At 47.9% G+C, this 21,004-nt stretch overlaps 1 protein-coding gene across 4 annotated transcripts in view; it reads right to left on the reverse strand.

Annotated features, from left to right (window-relative positions):
* LOC106611108 (homeobox protein Meis2) overlaps positions 1–21,004 on the reverse strand; it is a 109,306-nt gene that overhangs the window by 22,571 nt on the left and 65,731 nt on the right. For all 4 annotated transcript variants that reach the window (XM_045723555.2, XM_045723554.2, XM_045723557.2 and 1 more), the window contains exon 9: positions 8,884–8,960. In XM_045723555.2, the coding sequence (XP_045579511.1) occupies positions 8,884–8,960 (77 nt within the window). The remainder of the gene's footprint in view (positions 1–8,883; positions 8,961–21,004) is intronic.

Here is a 21,004-nt window from a genome sequence, read left to right on the forward strand (position 1 = left end):
CGGTGGTGGCTCCCCTTGACTCACCTCTACCGCACAATGCCACCAGAGACATGCCCACAGAAGTCCCTATAAGCCCCTCTTTATTTGTGGAAACATATTCCTGGTGTGTTTTTGTTAGCTAGCACAAATATATAAGTGTAATGAAGGCATTTTCAGCCTGTTTAGAAACGAATCGGCGACATTTCAGGTGGCTGGGGTTTGGACTTCAAGGCCTGCGAGAATGGAGACACAATTTATCTGTCTCTCTGTCGCTATTCTCTCTCTCTCTCTCTCTCTCTCTCTCTCTCTCTCATTCCTCTCAGGTTAAAATACTATTTCTGCATTAATCACCATGACACAGGCAAGGCAACTCAATTTTCTGCTCCTGTAGGTAAGGTGCGTGGCGTCCCGAAACAGCGGCACGGCGAGGCATGAAACAGGCAAGCGGGGGCTAATCTTTGGTTACTGGTGTAATTGAAATGCTATCCACACTGTAGGGTGCATTAAAGTCTGATAACAGCGGTTCCTGTGGCCAATTTAAGTAGCTTGACTTCTGCAAAAAAAAAAGAGAAAGAGAGGGGGAAGAAAAAAATGGTCTGACAGATAAGGCAGACAAACTGAACTAATTCTCCAGGCATGTTTCTCATTGTGATCCAGGAAAAATGAGAAAATAAATGAATCATGGAACAGAAAAAAATCTATTGACCCTCGGGTGTCTTGTCAGGCTGGGAGTGTGATAAACCTAAAAGCTTGCTTAATGTCGGCCTGCCTGTACCCAACAGATAGAGCACTTTGTAAATGAACCCGCTTTGATAAATATATTAAGGAAAGCTGCGAATAAAAGGCAGGGACTTCTCATTTGTAAATAGAACCCTCGCTACATGGAATTAGAATGATAAAATGGGGTTCCATGTAATTAAGTTTGTGTAAGACCTGAAATCCGTGCAAATACCTTCCCAGAATTCTGAAAGGAAGTTGTCAGTTCAATTAATCTGAACATCACCCCGAGAATGAACTGAACAAAATGAAGCCTCAGATAAAACCTGGCTAGTATTTGGATAAGTAATTCCTGTATCATTTCTTTGATTCTGTGATCATTTTATTTAATCCACCACCCCCAGTTATATGCTAAGCCATCTACAAAGAGACTGCTGGCCAGGCCACTGAAACCTTAATCCACCATATAGCATGTGTAACATGGGGTGGGGGCGGCTGGCGGGTTTGGATTGTGTGGCGGTGCTGGTGGTATTGGTAGTGGAGGTAAGGTGGGGGGGGTAGTGTATGATCTGGTGGTATTGGTAGTGGAGGTAAGGTGGGGGTAGTGTATGATCTGGTGGTATTAGTAGTGGAGGTAAGGTGGGGGGTAGTGTATGATCTGGTGGTATTAGTAGTGGAGGTAAGGTGGGGGGTAGTGTATGATCTGGTGGTATTGGTAGTGGAGGTAAGGTGGGGGTAGTGTATGATCTGGTGGTATTGGTAGTGGAGGTAAGGTGGGGGTAGTGTATGATCTGGTGGTATTGGTAGTGGAGGTAAGGTGGGGTGGTAGTGTATGATCTGGTGGAATTGGTAGTGGAGGTAAGGTGGGGGGTAGTGTATGATCTGGTGGTATTGGTAGTGGAGGTAAGGTGGGGGTAGTGTATGATCTGGTGGTATTAGTAGTGGAGGTAAGGTGGGGGGTAGTGTATGATCTGGTGGTATTAGTAGTGGAGGTAAGGTGGGGGGTAGTGTATGATCTGGTGGTATAAGTAGTGGAGGTAAGGTGGGGGTAGTGTATGATCTGGTGGTATTGGTAGTGGAGGTAAGGTGGGGGGTAGTGTATGATCTGGTGGTATTGGTAGTGGAGGTAAGGTGGGGGGGTAGTGTATGATCTGGTGGTATTGGTAGTGGAGGTAAGGTGGGGGGTAGTGTATGATCTGGTGGTATTGGTAGTGGAGGTAAGGTGGGGGGTAGTGTATGATCTGGTGGTATTGGTAGTGGAGGTAAGGTGGGGGGTAGTGTATGATCTGGTGGTATTGGTAGTGGAGGTAAGGTGGGGGTAGTGTATGATCTGGTGGTATTAGTAGTGGAAGTAAGGTGGGGGGTAGTGTATGATCTGGTGGTATTGGTAGTGGAGGTAAGGTGGGGGGTAGTGTATGATCTGGTGGTATTGGTAGTGGAGGTAAGGTGGGGGGGTAGTGTATGATCTGGTGGTATTGGTAGTGGAGGTAAGGTAGGGGTAGTGTATGATCTGGTGGTATTGGTAGTGGAAGTAAGGTGGGGGGTAGTGTATGATCTGGTGGTATTGGTAGTGGAGGTAAGGTGGGGGGTAGTGTATGATCTGGTGGTATTGGTAGTGGAGGTAAGGTGGGGGTAGTGTATGATCTGGTGGTATTGGTAGTGGAGGTAAGGGGGGGGTAGTGTATGATCTGGTGGTATTGGTAGTGGAGGTAAGGTGGGGGTAGTGTATGATCTGGTGGTATTGGTAGTGGAGGTAAGGTGGGGGGGTAGTGTATGATCTGGTGGTATTGGTAGTGTAGGTAAGGTGGGGGGGGGAGTGTATGATCTGGTGGTATTGGTAGTGGAGGTAAGGTGGGGGGGTAGTGTATGATCTGGTGGTATTGGTAGTGGAGGTAAGGTTGGGGGGTAGTGTATGATCTGGTGGTATTGGTAGTGGAGGTAAGGTGGGGGGTAGTGTATGATCTGGTGGTATTGGTAGTGGAGGTAAGGTGGGGGGATAGTGTATGATCTGATGGTATTGGTAGTGGAGGTAAGGTAGGGGTAGTGTATGATCTGGTGGCATTGGGGGTGGAGGTAAGGTGGGGGGTAGTGTATGATCTGGTGGTATTGGTAGTGGAGGTAAGGTGGGGGTAGTGTATGATCTGGTGGTATTGGTAGTGGAGGTAAGGTGGGGGTAGTGTATGATCTGGTGGTATTGGTAGTGGAGGTAAGGTGGGGGTAGTGTATGATCTGGTGGTATTGGTAGTGGAGGTAAGGTGGGGGTAGTGTATGATCTGGTGGTATTGGTAGTGGAGGTAAGGTGGGGGGGTAGTGTATGATCTGGTGGTATTGGTAGTGGAGGTAAGGTAGGGGTAGTGTATGATCTGGTGGTATTGGTAGTGGAAGTAAGGTGGGGGGTAGTGTATGATCTGGTGGTATTGGTAGTGGAGGTAAGGTGGGGGGTAGTGTATGATCTGGTGGTATTGGTAGTGGAGGTAAGGTGGGGGTAGTGTATGATCTGGTGGTATTGGTAGTGAAGGTAAGGTGGGGGGTAGTGTATGATCTGGTGGTATTGGTAGTGGAGGTAAGGTGGGGGTAGTGTATGATCTGGTGGTATTGGTAGTGGAGGTAAGGTGGGGGGTAGTGTATGATCTGGTGGTATTGGTAGTGGAGGTAAGGTGGGGGTAGTGTATGATCTGGTGGTATTGGTAGTGAAGGTAAGGTGGGGGGTAGTGTATGATCTGGTGGTATTGGTAGTGGAGGTAAGGTGGGGGTAGTGTATGATCTGGTGGTATTGGTAGTGGAGGTAAGGTGGGTGGTAGTGTATGATCTGGTGGTATTAGTAGTGGAGGTAAGGTGGGGGTAGTGTATGATCTGGTGGTATTGGTAGTGGAGGTAAGGTGGGGGTAGTGTATGATCTGGTGGTATTGGTAGTGGAGGTAAGGTGGGGGGGTAGTGTATGATCTGGTGGTATTGGTAGTGGAGGTAAGGTGGGGGGGGGAGTGTATGATCTGGTGGTATTGGTAGTGGAGGTAAGGTGGGGGGGTAGTGTATGATCTGGTGGTATTAGTAGTGGAGGTAAGGTGGGGGTAGTGTATGATCTGGTGGTATTAGTAGTGGAGGTAAGGTGGGGGGTAGTGTATGATCTGGTGGTATTAGTATTGGAGGTAAGGTGGGGGGTAGTGTATGATCTGGTGGTATTGGTAGTGGAGGTAAGGTGGGGGGTAGTGTATGATCTGGTGGTATTAGTAGTGGAGGTAAGGTGGGGGTAGTGTATGATCTGGTGGTATTGGTAGTGGAGGTAAGGTGGGGGGTAGTGTATGATCTGGTGGTATTGGTAGTGGAGGTAAGGTGGGGGGATAGTGTATGATCTGATGGTATTGGTAGTGGAGGTAAGGTAGGGGTAGTGTATGATCTGGTGGTATTGGTAGTGGAGGTAAGGTGGGGGGTAGTGTATGATCTGGTGGTATTGGTAGTGGAGGTAAGGTGGGGGGTAGTGTATGATCTGGTGGTATTGGTAGTGGAGGTAAGGTGGGGGGTAGTGTATGATCTGGTGGTATTGGTAGTGGAGGTAAGGTGGGGGGATAGTGTATGATCTGATGGTATTGGTAGTGGAGGTAAGGTAGGGGTAGTGTATGATCTGGTGGCATTGGGGGTGGAGGTAAGGTGGGGGGTAGTGTATGATCTGGTGGTATTGGTAGTGGAGGTAAGGTGGGGGTAGTGTATGATCTGGTGGTATTGGTAGTGGAGGTAAGGTGGGGGTAGTGTATGATCTGGTGGTATTGGTAGTGGAGGTAAGGTGGGGGTAGTGTATGATCTGGTGGTATTGGTAGTGGAGGTAAGGTGGGGGTAGTGTATGATCTGGTGGTATTGGTAGTGGAGGTAAGGTGGGGGGTAGTGTATGATCTGGTGTTATTGGTAGTGGAGGTAAGGTGGGGGTAGTGTATGATCTGGTGGTATTGGTAGTGGAGGTAAGGTGGGGGGGTAGTGTATGATCTGGTGGTATTAGTAGTGGAGGTAAGGTGGGGGTAGTGTATGATCTGGTGGTATTGGTAGTGGAGGTAAGGTGGGGGGGTAGTGTATGATCTGGTGGTATTGGTAGTGGAGGTAAGGTGGGGGGTAGTGTATGATCTGGTGGTATTGGTAGTGGAGGTAAGGTGGGGGGGGGTAGTGTATGATCTGGAGGTATTGGTAGTGGAGGTAAGGTGGGGGGGTAGTGTATGATCTGGTGGTATTGGTAGTGGAGGTAAGGTGGGGGGTAGTGTATGATCTGGTGGTATTGGTAGTGGAGGTAAGGTGGGGGGTAGTGTATGATCTGGTGGTATTGGTAGTGGAGGTAAGGTGGGGGGTAGTGTATGATCTGGTGGTATTGTAGTGGAGGTAAGGTGGGGGGTAGTGTATGATCTGGTGGTATTGGTAGTGGAGGTAAGGTGGGGGGTAGTGTATGATCTGGTGGTATTGGTAGTGGAGGTAAGGTGGGGGGTAGTGTATGATCTGGTGGTATTGGTAGTGGAGGTAAGGTGGGGGGTAGTGTATGATCTGGTGGTATTGGTAGTGGAGGTAAGGTGGGGGTAGTGTATGATCTAGTGGTATTGGTAGTGGAGGTAAGGTGGGGGGTAGTGTATGATCTGGTGGTATTGGTAGTGGAGGTAAGGTGGGGGGTAGTGTATGATCTGGTGGTATTGGTAGTGGAGGTAAGGTGGGGGGTAGTGTATGATCTGGTGGTATTGGTAGTGGAGGTAAGGTGGGGGTAGTGTATGATCTAGTGGTATTGGTAGTGGAGGTAAGGTGGGGGGTAGTGTATGATCTGGTGGTATTGGTAGTGGAGGTAAGGTGGGGGTAGTGTATGATCTGGAGGTATTGGTAGTGGAGGTAAGGTGGGGGTAGTGTATGATCTGGTGGTTATGGTAGTGGAGGTAAGGTGGGGGGTAGTGTATGATCTGGTGGTATTGGTAGTGGAGGTAAGGTGGGGGGGTAGTGTATGATCTGGTGGTATTGGTAGTGGAGGTAAGGTGGGGGGTAGTGTATGATCTGGTGGTATTGGTAGTGGAGGTAAGGTGGGGGATTGTGTATGATCTGGTGGTATTGGTAGTGGAGGTAAGGTGGGGGGTAGTGTATGATCTGGTGTATTGGTAGTGGAGGTAAGGTGGGGGTAGTGTATGATCTGGTGGTATTGGTAGTGGAGGTAAGGTGGGGGGGTAGTGTATGATCTGGTGGTATTGGTAGTGGAGGTAAGGTGGGGGGGTAGTGTATGATCTGGTGGAATTAGTAGTGGAGGTAAGGTGGGGGTAGTGTATGATCTGGTGGTATTGGTAGTGGAGGTAAGGTGAGGGGGTAGTGTATGATCTGGTGGTATTGGTAGTGGAGGTAAGGTGGGGGGTAGTGTATGATCTGGTGGTATTGGTAGTGGAGGTAAGGTGGGGGGGTAGTGTATGATCTGGAGGTATTGGTAGTGGAGGTAAGGTGGGGGGGTAGTGTATGATCTGGTGGTATTAGTAGTGGAGGTAAGGTGGGGGGTAGTGTATGATCTGGTGGTATTGGTAGTGGAGGTAAGGTGGGGGGTAGTGTATGATCTGGTGGTATTGGTAGTGGAGGTAAGGTGGGGGTAGTGTATGATCTGGTGGTATTGGTAGTGGAGGTAAGGTGGGGGGTAGTGTATGATCTGGTGGTATTGGTAGTGGAGGTAAGGTGGGGGGTAGTGTATGATCTGGTGGTATTGGTAGTGGAGGTAAGGTGGGGGGTAGTGTATGATCTGGTGGTATTGGTAGTGGAGGTAAGGTGGGGGGTAGTGTATGATCTGGTGGTATTAGTAGTGGAGGTAAGGTGGGGGGTACTGTATGATCTGGTGGTATTGGTAGTGGAGGTAAGGTGGGGGGTAGTGTATGATCTGGTGGTATTGGTAGTGGAGGTAAGGTGGGGGGGTAGTGTATGATCTGGAGGTATTGGTAGTGGAGGTAAGGTGGGGGGGTAGTGTATGATCTGGTGGTATTAGTAGTGGAGGTAAGGTGGGGGGTAGTGTATGATCTGGTGGTATTGGTAGTGGAGGTAAGGTGGGGGGTAGTGTATGATCTGGTGGTATTGGTAGTGGAGGTAAGGTGGGGGTAGTGTATGATCTGGTGGTATTGGTAGTGGAGGTAAGGTGGGGGGTAGTGTATGATCTGGTGGTATGGGTAGTGGAGGTAAGGTGGGGGGTAGTGTATGATCTGGTGGTATTGGTAGTGGAGGTAAGGTGGGGGGTAGTGTATGATCTGGTGGTATTGGTAGTGGAGGTAAGGTGGGGGGTAGTGTATGATCTGGTGGTATTGGTAGTGGAGGTAAGGTGGGGGGTAGTGTATGATCTGGTGGTATTAGTAGTGGAGGTAAGGTGGGGGGTAGTGTATGATCTGGTGGTATTGGTAGTGGAGGTAAGGTGGGGGGTGGTGTATGATCTGGTGGTATTGGTAGTGGAGGTAAGGTGGGGGGTAGTGTATGATCTGGTGGTATTGGTAGTGGAGGTAAGGTGGGGGGTAGTGTATGATCTGGTGGTATTGGTAGTGGAGGTAAGGTGGGGGGGTAGTGTATGATCTGGAGGTATTGGTAGTGGAGGTAAGGTGGGGGGGTAGTGTATGATCTGGTGGTATTAGTAGTGGAGGTAAGGTGGGGGGTAGTGTATGATCTGGTGGTATTGGTAGTGGAGGTAAGGTGGGGGGTAGTGTATGATCTGGTGGTATTGGTAGTGGAGGTAAGGTGGGGGTAGTGTATGATCTGGTGGTATTGGTAGTGGAGGTAAGGTGGGGGGTAGTGTATGATCTGGTGGTATTGGTAGTGGAGGTAAGGTGGGGGGTAGTGTATGATCTGGTGGTATTGGTAGTGGAGGTAAGGTGGGGGGTAGTGTATGATCTGGTGGTATTGGTAGTGGAGGTAAGGTGGGGGGTAGTGTATGATCTGGTGGTATTAGTAGTGGAGGTAAGGTGGGGGGTAGTGTATGATCTGGTGGTATTGGTAGTGGAGGTAAGGTGGGGGGTAGTGTATGATCTGGTGGTATTGGTAGTGGAGGTAAGGTGGGGGTAGTGTATGATCTGGTGGTATTGGTAGTGGAGGTAAGGTGGGGGGTAGTGTATGATCTGGTGGTATTGGTAGTGGAGGTAAGGTGGGGGGTAGTGTATGATCTGGTGGTATTGGTAGTGGAGGTAAGGTGGGGGGTAGTGTATGATCTGGTGGTATTGGTAGTGGAGGTAAGGTGGGGGGTAGTGTATGATCTGGTGGTATGGGTAGTGGAGGTAAGGTGGGGGGTAGTGTATGATCTGGTGGTATTGGTAGTGGAGGTAAGGTGGGGGGTAGTGTATGATCTGGTGGTATTGGTAGTGGAGGTAAGGTGGGGGGTAGTGTATGATCTGGTGGTATTAGTAGTGGAGGTAAGGTGGGGGGTACTGTATGATCTGGTGGTATTGGTAGTGGAGGTAAGGTGGGGGGTACTGTATGATCTGGTGGTATTGGTAGTGGAGGTAAGGTGGGGGTAGTGTATGATCTGGTGGTATTGGTAGTGGAGGTAAGGTGGGGGAGTAGTGTATGATCTGGTGGTATTGGTAGTGGAGGTAAGGTGGGGGTAGTGTATGATCTGGCGGTATTGGTAGTGGAGGTAAGGTGGGGGTAGTGTATGATCTGGTGGTATTGGTAGTAGAGGTAAGGTGGGGGGTAGTGTATGATCTGGTGGTATTAGTAGTAGAGGTAAGGTGGGGGTAGTGTATGATCTGGTGGTATTGGTAGTAGAGGTAAGGTGGGGGGTAGTGTATGATCTGGTGGTATTAGTAGTAGAGGTAAGGTGGGGGTAGTGTATGATCTGGTGGTATTAGTAGTAGAGGTAAGGTGGGGGTAGTGTATGATCTCTCCTTTTTGCTTTAACCATATCAACGTGAATATATGTATATCAAACATCAGAGACCGGTGACTTAATGCTAAACACGTTGTAGATAAATCCGTAACATCCTGATAGCTCACATTCAAGGATGCCACAGAGGTAGTGTGTGTGTGTGTGTTTGTATGTGTGTCTGTATCTGTCTGTGTGTGAGTATGTGTGTGTTAGGAGGGGGGAGTGTACATAAACGGTTTTCACACTTTAGGAGTCTTAGCCGTCTTGGCTGCCGAGTGGGAAGAGGGAGGAAAAGGCTTTTGAAAATGAAAGGCAGAGCGATGCTGGTGGCAGAGATAGGATTTGAAGACTTGACTCACCAGTTGTTTACTTGTAAGATGGTGAGGCCTGTGTCTTGGGCTAGCTGCTTTTTCTGTTCTTCAGAGGGGTACGGGTGCTACAAGAGAAAGACAGAGAGATAGACGAGATGGGTTTTCTTTGTACAACGAGATGAACATAAATATGGAGCCGAGGCATGGATGTTGTATCTCCCAGTCATTATCATGTACAGGTGCATTACATTCTGTGTGTTCTGGTATTTCATGTATTGTTTAGGTGAATACTATACATTCCCAAGAGCTACACCCAACCCCACCCCTCCCTATGTATAGACCTTACATACAAAGCACACGTGAACACCCACATATGAACACACACACACAAACTGCACAAATCAGTGCAAACTTGTGAAGAGTTGGCCAAAGTAGTTTGTCAAAACTGACGACTGTGATAACCCTTCCCCACCCCCTCCCACACACACACACACACACACACACACACACACACACACACACACACACACACACACACACACACACACACACACACACACACACACACACACAGCCTCTCTCCCCTCAATCTCCAGTGTCTTAGACTGCCTTTTGTAATACAATATAACAGAATGATTGGGTGAAGATCTGACTATATTCATTTCTTCCCTGAATGTCTGAAGGAAAAATATGCTACTGGGATGTCTGTTTCATAGAGAGCAGTTGAAAGCAGCACCTGAGAGAAACAGAACAGGGTGCTAGGAAATGTCTCTTCTCTCTCGCCAACACTTCTACCTGCAAATGTAATACTCAAATGCAATGATACTATCTGTGTTAGTTTCAATATAGCAAATATGAGATGATATAAATGGCAGACCTTGGGCCTGTTGTGTCTGTCTCCCTGCTCTCTCTGCTCTCACTACAACAGTGATCGCTGGTGACAGATGTCTTTAAGGGACAGATTAGGCTATGCCGCTCCGCACACATGAAACACACACACATACATGTATGCATGGCATGCACACACACACGACACACATAGGGGTGTAAAAGGCGACACCTTAATCCTACAAATATTTGGGATGGGTTGAAAATCCATCGACACCCGCTTTACCCTTTCCCACCCTTCCTCCCTCCTCCCTCCTCCCTCTCCCACCCCTCCTCCCTCCTCCCTCTCCCACCCCTCCTCCCTCCTCCCTCTCCCACCCCTCCTCCCTCTCCCACCCCTCCTCCCTCCTCCCACCCCTCCTCCCTCCTCCCTCTCCCACCCCTCTTCCCTCCTCCCTCCTCCCTCTCCCACCCCTCCTCCCTCCTCCCTCTCCCACCCCTCCTCCCTCTCCCACCCCTCCTCCCTCCTCCCACCCCTCCTCCCTCCTCCCTCTCCCACCCCTCCTCCCTCCTCCCTCTCCCACCCCTCCTCCCTCTCCCACCCCTCCTCCCTCTCCCACCCCTCCTCCCTCCTCCCTCTCCCACCCCTCCTCCCTCCTCCCTCTCCCACCCCTCCTCCCTATCCCACCCCTCCTCCCTCTCCCATCCCTCCTCCCTCTCCCACCCCTCTTCCCTCTTCCCTCTCCCACCCCTCCTCCCTCCTCCCTCTCCCACCCCTCCTCCCTCCTCCCTCTCCCACCCCTCTTCCCTCCTCCCTCTCCCACCCCTCTTCCCTCCTCCCTCTCCCACCCTTCCTCCCTCCTCCCTCTCCCACCCCTCCTCCCTCTCCCACCCCTTCTCCCTCTCCCACCCCTCCTCCCTCTCCCACCCCTCCTCCCTCCTCCCTCCCTCTCCCATCCTTCCTCCATTTCCCACCCCTCCTCCCTCCTCCCTCCCTCTCCCATCCTTCCTCCCTCTCCCACCCCTCCTCCCTCCTCCCTCTCCCACCCCTCTTCCCTCCTCCCTCTCCCATCCTTCTTCCCTCTCCTACCCCTCCTCCCTCCTCCCTCTCCCACCCCTCTTCCCTCCTCCCTCTCCCACCCCTCCTCCCTCCTCCCTCTCCCACCCCTCTTCCCTCCTCCCTCTCCCACCCCTCCTCCCTCCTCCCTCTCCTACCCCTCCTCCCTCCTCCCTCTCCCACCCCTCTTCCCTCCTCCCTCTCCCACCCCTCCTCCCTCCTCCCTCTCCCACCCCTCCTCCCTCTCCCACAACAACCTTTACTATTTTCTTCCACCAAACCGGTTCAGGAAATGAATACGACAGCAACTTCAAGCAATGTCAGTTTGACCCTATACTTTTCAATATAACATTACTTCAAAATGTAATTGTTGCGCAATAACCATTTCCTAATTTACAGCTACAACAATATACACAGTATAATAGAGCTTGTTCTATCCTCTCAGTAGAACAAACACCAGAACATTTCTCCAGGTAACACTGTCTGTCTCAATTTGCCCATTTTAATTAAATGAAAGAAGAAAAAACATTTGAGGAATGTGCTCAATAACAAACAGGGCTGGGATTGGACAAATAATGAACCCAGGCTGCAAGGAGGATTAATCTGATTTCTACTTGTGTATGCAGTCCCTTTTAATATGCTAAAATCATTAACAAAGAAAGATGATAATGCTTACATAGAAATACATTGTTTGATTACCAGGTGCTGACATTACCTTGGCTGAGGCAGTCAGGGCTTTTTTTCTGTGTGTGTGTGTGTGTGTGTGTGTGTGTGTGTGTGTGTGTGTGTGTGTGTGTGTGTGTGTGTGTGTGTGTGTGTGTGTGTGTGTGTGTGTGTGTGTGTGTCTCCACCTTTATGAGCGTGTGTTTGTCTTTTTCCCTTTCATCCCTGCACAACAGCATGTAATAAGAGTAGGGACCTTTCCTCCTTCTCCCTCCACTCTTCCCTGGCTTTTTCACATTAGCAATGACCTCGGCCACACACACACACACACACACACACACACACACACACACACACACACACACACACACACACACACACACACACACACACACACACACACACACACACACACTAATGGGGAGCGGAGGTGAGGAGAGCGGAGGTGAGGAGAGCAGACAGGGCCAGATTGGAAATGGGAGTGGGTCATTTACATTGTATTAAGGTTTCCTCAGCCTCTCAGGCTCAGACCCCGTCATCAATCGCCCCGCTGTCAGCTGGGCCGGGTGATAAATACAGCGGGCCGTGTCACGCCGTGGCCAGCAGAACCACATAATAAATGGTTTGAACAAACAAGAAAGATGCCTCATCAAGGAGAGTGGGGATGTTAAAGCCCCTTGCTGCAAAAAGCCCTGAGTAAGGAGATTTACTCTGACCACATAGACACAACACTAAAAAATCCTATTCCTCCACCAGACCCCCCCCCCCCCCACATACACTATACACACACACACACACACACACACACACACACACACACACACACACACACACACACACACACACACACACACACTGTGTCTTACAGTTTACAGCCACCCCCCTATTCATTCTTCCAGATCCCCTCCTCCTCCCTCTCTATTTCTCCCTCTCTCTTGTTCCCTCCTGTTTTTATGACTTAGAAACTGCAGGCCACCCACACGTTAACGTTGTGGCAGCTTTCCTTTAAGCATGGGGGCTCTGAAAATTGCGGCCACACAAAATGGAGAGTCTAGGAGGTAATAAAGGCGGGGTGTAGAGCAATGCTGTGTACACACAACCCAGAGAACTAGGCCATCATTGTAGGCTAGCTGTTACATGGCCACAGCAGCCATGACATTTGAGAAAGGGTATTTAGCCTTCTGAGCAACCTCATCACGTTAATTGCCTCTGCAAAAAATCCACGACAGTAAATCACCAATGTCAAAGAAAAAATATGAAAACCCGAGAAAGATATCCTCTGAGTGAGAGACAAATGTGTTAAGTCGAAAATAATAAATCATTCAGTGTTTTTGATTGGTGATTGGTTTTCTCTTTCCTAAGATGTCCACCCACCGTCAGAAGTAAGTGTGACATGATTTCTTAATGGATGGAACACAAACCAAACCCAAAGAGATCAAAGAGGTTATTGAAAATCTCCCTCAGCTAGCTTTGAATGGAATCAATAGAGCGAGTTACAAACACCAAAACCAATATCCTGAAAATGTAAACCGCTCCATCCAGTCTATAAATAATTAGGCCTAGAAATGAGCGCTGCATTGTATTTCCCAAGCCAGCGCGGGGCCGGCCTCCTGCAATGGAAACAGCTCTGTTAATTACGCAGAAGCACGTTAATGGCACAAGCATGAGCTATCCCACCACCACGCTCCTTTCATTTTCTACTATCTGACCCACAGATACAGTCCCCCCCCCCCCCCCCCCCCCCCCCCCCCCCCCCCCCCCACCCACACACACACACACACACACACACACACACACACACACACACCACCACACACACACACACACGACACACACACACACAAACAATTCACACTAGTGATGGAGGTGGATCGTGTTCTGCCAGACTGAGATCTTGTGCGTGTGTGTGTGTTGGCTCTGTTGGCCAGATTACAGGGTGTGAAGCTCTCTGTGCTCTCTGATAGTGCTAAATGTAATGGCCCCTGCGGTTGCTGCACATTACCAGCTGAGCTAGGCTTCCATCATCGCTGTCACTCCTCCTGCAGACCCACCCATTGAAATCTACTGGATGTATTTGCTATGTGTCAAATGTATATACAGTACAGTGTTAATCCCCACAACACACTGCTCCCTATACACCCCCAGCCATTACCCTGCCCTCTCACCCGCACCCCTTCACCCCCATCCCTTCACTCTGAGCCTACTGCAGACCCTAGCTGATGGATGACATCATCAGCGGCAGGGCCAGTGTGACATGGTGACATGAATGATAGTACCAGGCCACAGGGTCGCGGTGTCCTGCAAACCCATTCCATGCTAATGAATCCCTCCCAGGAAATCACAGCCCATTGGCTGTTTACACCTGATGCCATGGCAACACACCACCAACCATTTGTTTGTTTCTCTGCATTGTGTTGATTGGTGTGATTTTGTCCCATCCTTGTCACTATTGGCTTATTAAAACAATATATCTTTCCTATCTTTATTTCAACAATATTTAATAACAACGCCACTTAGCAAACTGACGTGATAACTGTCTAAGTGTCAAATATTTTTGACATTATTGCTTATTGTGTTGATAGGGTTTGGTGGGACCATATTGCAATCATGTGTGTGTGGATCTTCTATACTGCTTTATGCAGCAATGTATTATTCAAATGTAGGATTTCATATATTTTCCAAATTGATTGCAATCTTATTTGTGTTTTAATCAAAGTGACAATAATAATATTCACAGTCTAAATAAAAATAATAAAATAAAGGCATGACATTTTAATATGCATTCTGCATAGAGTTGGAGTAAGATTGCCACATTTTAAATATAAATATGCCATTATTAATATTATGACAGATATTACTTTTATGACAAATGACAATGAGATTGAATAGACAGAGGCATTTCATATACACTGAGTATACAAAACATTAAGAACACCTGTTCTTTCCATGACATAGACTGACCAGGTGAAAGCGATGATCCCTTATTGATGTCACTTGTTAAAGTGGCAATATGTAGCTTTTTGGGCATCTCAACCAAATTCACATAGAAATGAGAGTTATAGATCTATCATTCTACTTGAAAGCATGTGTAACTCAATATTAGGAAGGTGTTCCTAATGTTTGGTATACTCAGTGTAGATCTGATAGATATGGCATACATATATCCAACTTGACAATTTGAAGTTACCACTCATAGTTTGATTACTATGCACTGTAGCAAGTTTTATTTTGTGATGGGAATGCATTTCATCATGAAAGCCATTTCCTTGAATTGTTGGATTTAGTTCATCAGCCTGGAGTCTTACAAAGTCAAATGGACTGACAATTGACAATATAATAATTGTTACGCTCTAGCTGTTTCATTATAGTCCATTTTTACTATTAAGAAAATGAACATTTCACGACTGAAATGTAGGTCTATATTTTGTGAAACCTTGCTTGTTGTTGAAACTCAAAGGCAAGGTTTTTGGCGGCTGTGTACTTCTTTCCTCTCCTCCGCTCTTCCAGTGTCTGTGTGTCTTTGTGTGGGGGATTTAAGGTGGGTGGAGGGGGTTTGGGGGGGGGGTTAGTGTTTGTTTTATTTTCCTGGGGACTAAGCTTCTTCCTGACAACAGGGAGAAAACAGGCAAGAATGCCACATGACTCAATGACTCAACCTCTGTTGCTTTTAAACGGTCTGACACTATGCCAGACAAACACACGCACACACACATAAACACACACACACGCATGCATGCACACACTCTCACACAACCATCCAGCAGGAATCCAGACCCCATCCATTCCCTATACACATACACCATAGCCTCTGCTCTATACCAGTCATACATACCACTGTATTCCATTCTATAGATTACAGTCTGCTACAGTCTTAACTCAACTCAGCTCAACAATCGCTGGAAGGAAGGAGGCAGGGAGCGAAGGTGGGGGGCAGATGAGCAGACAGAGGGGCTGAGGCTCATGGTAATGGCCTACACCCAGCAGCCAATTAGAGGAGAGAGAGTTTTACGATGTACTGTACTGTATATCTCCTGGTGATAACATCCTTCTTATCAACTACGTAAGGAACGATCCGCTGAGGGGAAGGTAGAGTGTTACCACAGCCTTGAACAGAATATGGGGAGCAGGTGGATGGAGTGGTTGGGGAGACCCTTGTATCTGTGGGGACAAATGACTCACGTGGTTGTGTGTGTGGTTTTCCAGACTCTTGTCTGAGATGTGGCCCTCAGCCATAGAGATGGGCCTGTTTAATCATCTGATCAAGTGCATGGCTTCTCTTTCCACCACACGGCCGCTCCATCGCTTTCAAGGGGAGGAATACGATCCCCCCCATCCTTTCAGCGGGGGCCTGGTCTCTCTCTATTTCTCTCTCTCTCCCCCTCTTTCCCTTTCTCTGTCTCTCCCTCCGTATCGACGGCCCCGGCGGCTATCCACCCCACACTCAACACCAGCCAGTCTGGCCTCCTCTTCTCTCTCTTCTCTCTTCTCTTCTCCTCTCCTCCTTTGAAATTTTCCGCTCACACTTTAAGCCGGGTCCTACAGGGCAGGAATTTGGCCTGCTTTTTCAGACCAGGCTCTTTCTGCTGCTTTGTTGTTGGTAACTGGCTGCTGTGGGGCACCGGAGCTCCGAGCTTGCCTGATGTCAACACTCAGGCACACTTTGTACTGCCCCGTGAAAACTTCATCAATGGCTTTACATGGCAAAATTCAATTCACAGTCCATTTTCATGAAAAAGTCATGGGTTTCTATTGCGTTTAACACTTGAAATGCTAAAGCAGTCATTTGGACTGGTCATAAATACCCCCCTCCATCCTTGACTTGTCCTAAATAAATCTATGTAACACACTGTCATTGTTAGAATCTTAATATCACAAACAGAATTGGAGTTATAACCAGTTTTAGGCCGGGGTCAGCCGTCATTGTAAATAAGAATTTGTTCTTAACTGACTTGCCTAGTTAAATAAAGGTTAAATGAAATAAATACAAATAAAATAGGAGGGAATGTCATTATTTGATTGGTTTTCTCCCCTCTTCTCCTGACAGATAGGGCCTGCTCCGCTCATTCTCCTGACAGTAGGGCCTGCTCCGCTCATTCTCCTGACAGTAGGGCCTGCTCCGCTCATTCTCCAGACAGTAGGGCCTGCTCCGCTCATTCTCCCGACAGTAGGGCCTGCTCCGCTCATTCTCCCGACAGTAGAGCCTGCTCCGCTCATTCTCCCGACAGTAGGGCCTGCTCCGCTCATTCTCCCGACAGTAGGGCCTGCTCCGCTCATTCTCCCGACAGTAGGGCCTGCTCCGCTCATTCTACCGACAGTAGGGCCTGCTCCGCTCATTCTCCCGACAGTAGGGCCTGCTCCGCTCATTCTCCCGACAGTAGGGCCTGCTCCGCTCATTCTACCGACAGTAGGGCCTGCTCCGCTCATTCTCCCGACAGTAGGGCCTGCTCCGCTCATTCTCCTGACAGTAGGGCCTGCTCCGCTCATTCTCCTGACAGTAGGGCCTGCTCCGCTCATTCTCCTGACAGTAGGGCCTGCTCCGCTCATTCTCCTGACATTGGAAGGTGCCACGCCCAGTTCATAATGACCCTGATAATTGCCTCGAAACTGAACCTAAACTATACCGTAACTAATTTCACACATACAGTATAACAACAGATGAAATAAATTAAGTAAAGTATGAGGGGGAGAATGGGTGAGGAGAAGCAAACGATGCATAATAATGTAATCAATTGTGAAAGAAGAACAGAGTGGGCCATTCTATTGTATTGATCTATTCTAATTATCATCTCAAAACAGTGTACCCTATATCAGTCCACTGAATCCAAGCTGTTTTATTAGTCTACTCTAGGCCTAGTTGGAGTACACAGTGAGAGTGTGCATAATTTACAATGGCAAGAAGACCAAGACGAATGGCTGCACATGTTGCGTTAGTGCTGCTCCAAGATCTGAATGAAAATGACTCAGGTGGTGGGAAAGAAATGAATCATGACATCTGATGATTTTTTTTCTGATTCTGAGCCTCAGCCTGAACCTACACCTCCGAGGCCTAAGCCCAAAAAAGGCAGAAAGTTGCACACTGAGCAGGTGCCCGCACCACCACCAAATGAAACTGGGAGACAGGAGAGAGAAAGGGATGGTACTGTTTGGGTCGAACAAGCTGGAGACAATGTCATCACTGAGAAAGCAGGCCCTACATCTCAAGCAAAAAACAACATCAGCAACGCACTCATCTGCTTTTGTTGTTTACATGTATGTGACATGGACATGCTACAGCACATCAGGGACTGTACTGTGGCTAAGGCGCACACGGAGCAAGGAGACACTGCCTGGGATCTGTCTGTTGATGAGCTGGAAGCGATAATATCAATCCTGTATGTCCATGGAGCATTCGGTGGAAAGAGCCTCCTCGAAGTTTGTTCATTTTGATAACAAATGTCATATCTTGCAGGACAGGCTGTCTAAGAATTTTTATTTTTTAATATATGTATATATGGCATATGCCTCTGCGCTCCGAGACATGTCCGACGCTCGGGATCCGACCTTGTGCGTGCGTTAGAGAAACCAGTCCGCTGCAAGTGTCGACGAATTAAGTTTTGACATCGACACCAATTACATGCTGAACGGCTTTCCATATCTGGGAAAAGATCCACATGGGGCAGCTGGTGAGCGAGTGTCAGAATGTGGCGATGAGGCTTGTGGAACCTTAGGTTGGCATGGGGAGAAGTGTCACCATGGAACATTTCTTCACTTACATTTATATAATTGAGCAGACGCTCTTATCCACTTCACTGACATTAGTAAACAAGTTGCTTGCAAATAAAACAAGCCTAGTCAGTACCATTAACAAAGCGAGACGGCATCTCCCACCTTCTGCGCAAAATAAAGCACCTGCACAGCCGTTGTACTCCACAACGGAGCTGAAGAATGATAAGACAATGCAAGGCAAGAAAGAATGTTTCTAACATGAGCAGCATGCATCCGACAGTTGCCATTGACAGGGACACAATAAAGAGAAAACCTGATACTATTACACACTACAATATTACATAATACGCATTGCTATATATAGATAAACTTATGCAATGCATTATTCTCTTCTGTATCAAACATGTTGTTTTTCCTATGGGAAAATAACCCTCATGTTTTTTTACTCGACTCTGTTCAATAGGTTGGTGTGGACGTTTTGGATCAGATGGCACGGCTTTGAAAGGAGGCACCCGCCGCTGGCTTGTTGCTGTGTTCTACAACATGCTTGACTTGGATGCTATCAACGCACACGTGTTGTTCAAGCAGTGCATCAACAACACCATGCCCAGAAGAGACTTCATCAGGAGTCTGGCATATGGGCTATTATGTGAGAGACATATGAGGGCCAAGGCAGCAACAGAGATTCCACACAAGCCTTTGCGCGAGCCAGAGGGGACATGGCCAGATGCACAAAGCACAGAACCCAAGTCACCTGTGTCACCTGCAAGCGACTTGTTTCTGGGAAGTGTGTCAAGCAAGTGAAAGTGGCAAAGATTTGTGATAATTGTTAGGACAAGGGATAACCATGAAATCATTTCATTAAATCATTTCATTAAATCATTTCATTAAATGAAATCCAACTGATGTCATTGCGTGAAAACACACACCATGTAAGCACGAGCTGACAATAATATTTGTTTTATTCATTATAATGCCATTATTGCTTTTGTGCTAATTATCAAGCACACTGGCACATATAATGATGTTTAGGCTACTGTTTTCATCATTTGGCTGCACATTTTGCTGTCTGTGCTTCTTTGTGGTTGGGGAATTTTGTAAAAAATACCCCAACCAAATTGAACACAACCAAATGATTATTTTAGCGAAAGCATATATGAAATGTATTAATTCCACTGTTAGAATGTGGTAGTCAGAATGACTGCTCGTTAGCTTGAAGGGGGGTCCCTCGAGGCCCAGCGGTTCTACTGTTATTTGCGGGATTTTTTAAAGACTGTACCAGTGTATCAGTACAGAAAGGGCAGCCATCTTTGGTTCTGCACAGCTTGCAGCTGTGGGTGTGAGGTCATTCATCTATACTCTGTAAGTGACTTTTAGGGTCTATAAGCTAGTCATTAGGAGGCTGGTACAGTCACCCAGGGCCAATTAAAATGGAAAGGGCCCATCTCCCTGGCCTATCGTTCAGGAACCCCCATATCCACACCACTTGCCCCTATTGCCAGTCATAAAGTCATTGGGAGCCTCTGCTAGCACGCTAAAAGGCCCAGTTCACTGCTAGCGGGATAAACACCAACACCACTTTAATGACCTGAGCACACATTGTAAAGCAGGGAATCTGTGAGCAGGCTAGCAGGCTAGCAGGCTAACAGGCTAACAAACTGACCTCAGGCTGCAACTTCCAAGGTCTAAAGACATAGGAGGAGCCTGAAAGTTCTCATGTTAACTTAATGGTGTCCAGATCCACCTGGCTATTGTACACAAATGGGATGAAAGAGAATCTGTTCTAGCCCCAGGCAAGGATAAAGGAAAGGAAAAAATTGCCCTATAGAAAGACTTAGTCCTTCATGTTGTAGGAGACAGGCTTCACTCTTCATGTGTTGTTACAAAAGCACACAACCCATCTAACTTGTATTTTTCTCAAGGAGATTGAAAAGTCTCACAGTATCAGTAAAGCTGGGACTCGTAAGTCCCAAACCAACCCTAGACCTCACATGTCCCATATAGTACACCATTAGGCATCTAACTACCTCTGAACAACCCTGTTACATTATCTAACTCCCCCATCGTCCCTCTCCCCAGGGCCTGAACTTCCCTGCTCCATACTTTAATATATTTAGTCTGCGTGAAACAGGACAAGGTTATTACATGCTGAGTGTCCCAGGAATCTCAGTGCCCCTCCAAGGGGCTTCTGGGTAAGTCGAGAGCAATAGGGTCAGACGACTGGAAAACAGTGCCGGCCGTACTTCACCTCCTAGCCTCTCCAGTCTGTTGTGAATGAGTCTTAGTATCAACATAAAGAGTTCCCCTAAGTTTTCCCTTCTCTATTGTGTTCTCTAAACATTGTTTAACTTCCCCAAGAAGGAATACAGTGGGATTTGATCAAGGAGCATTGGCACAGGTTCATTTGTGGGGGGAGAGAAGGAGCAGTTTGTTCCCCTATGTTAGACGAGGTCCTGAAAGTGGCACTTGATGGACTCTCCCTCCACTTGAGTATTAAGTTAATGACCGTAAGTATTCAGATACACAACAAGGACATCTCCATTCTTTTTCTCAGAAAGACACTCCATGATGGCCTCAGAAAGCCACTAGGTTCTGTTGTAATAGTCTGCCCCATGCCCCGGCAACAGCAGAGTAAACACTTAGTGGAGGCTAACAGAAACCCACAGGGCAGGTATGTAATGTCAAGCCTATTTGGAGATGTTATAGCACATTTGTAATGTCAATTTATTTGGTTTTCGGGTCAAAAATCTAAGCAGGATAACATTTGTCCATTACAGGGGATGGGGGGGGGGGGGGAGCTGAGTTCAGAAACAGCTGCAGGGGACATTTCCTGTTTGTTAATGACTCTAAATGTGTTCAATTCAACCATGTCAAATTCTTGTTTATCTGAATGGACTGAACACTGCTGGGGTAAAG

This window comes from Salmo salar, chromosome 09, assembly GCF_965601325.2.
Source record: "Salmo salar chromosome 09, fSalSal1, whole genome shotgun sequence".
Taxonomy (NCBI): domain Eukaryota; kingdom Metazoa; phylum Chordata; class Actinopteri; order Salmoniformes; family Salmonidae; genus Salmo; species Salmo salar.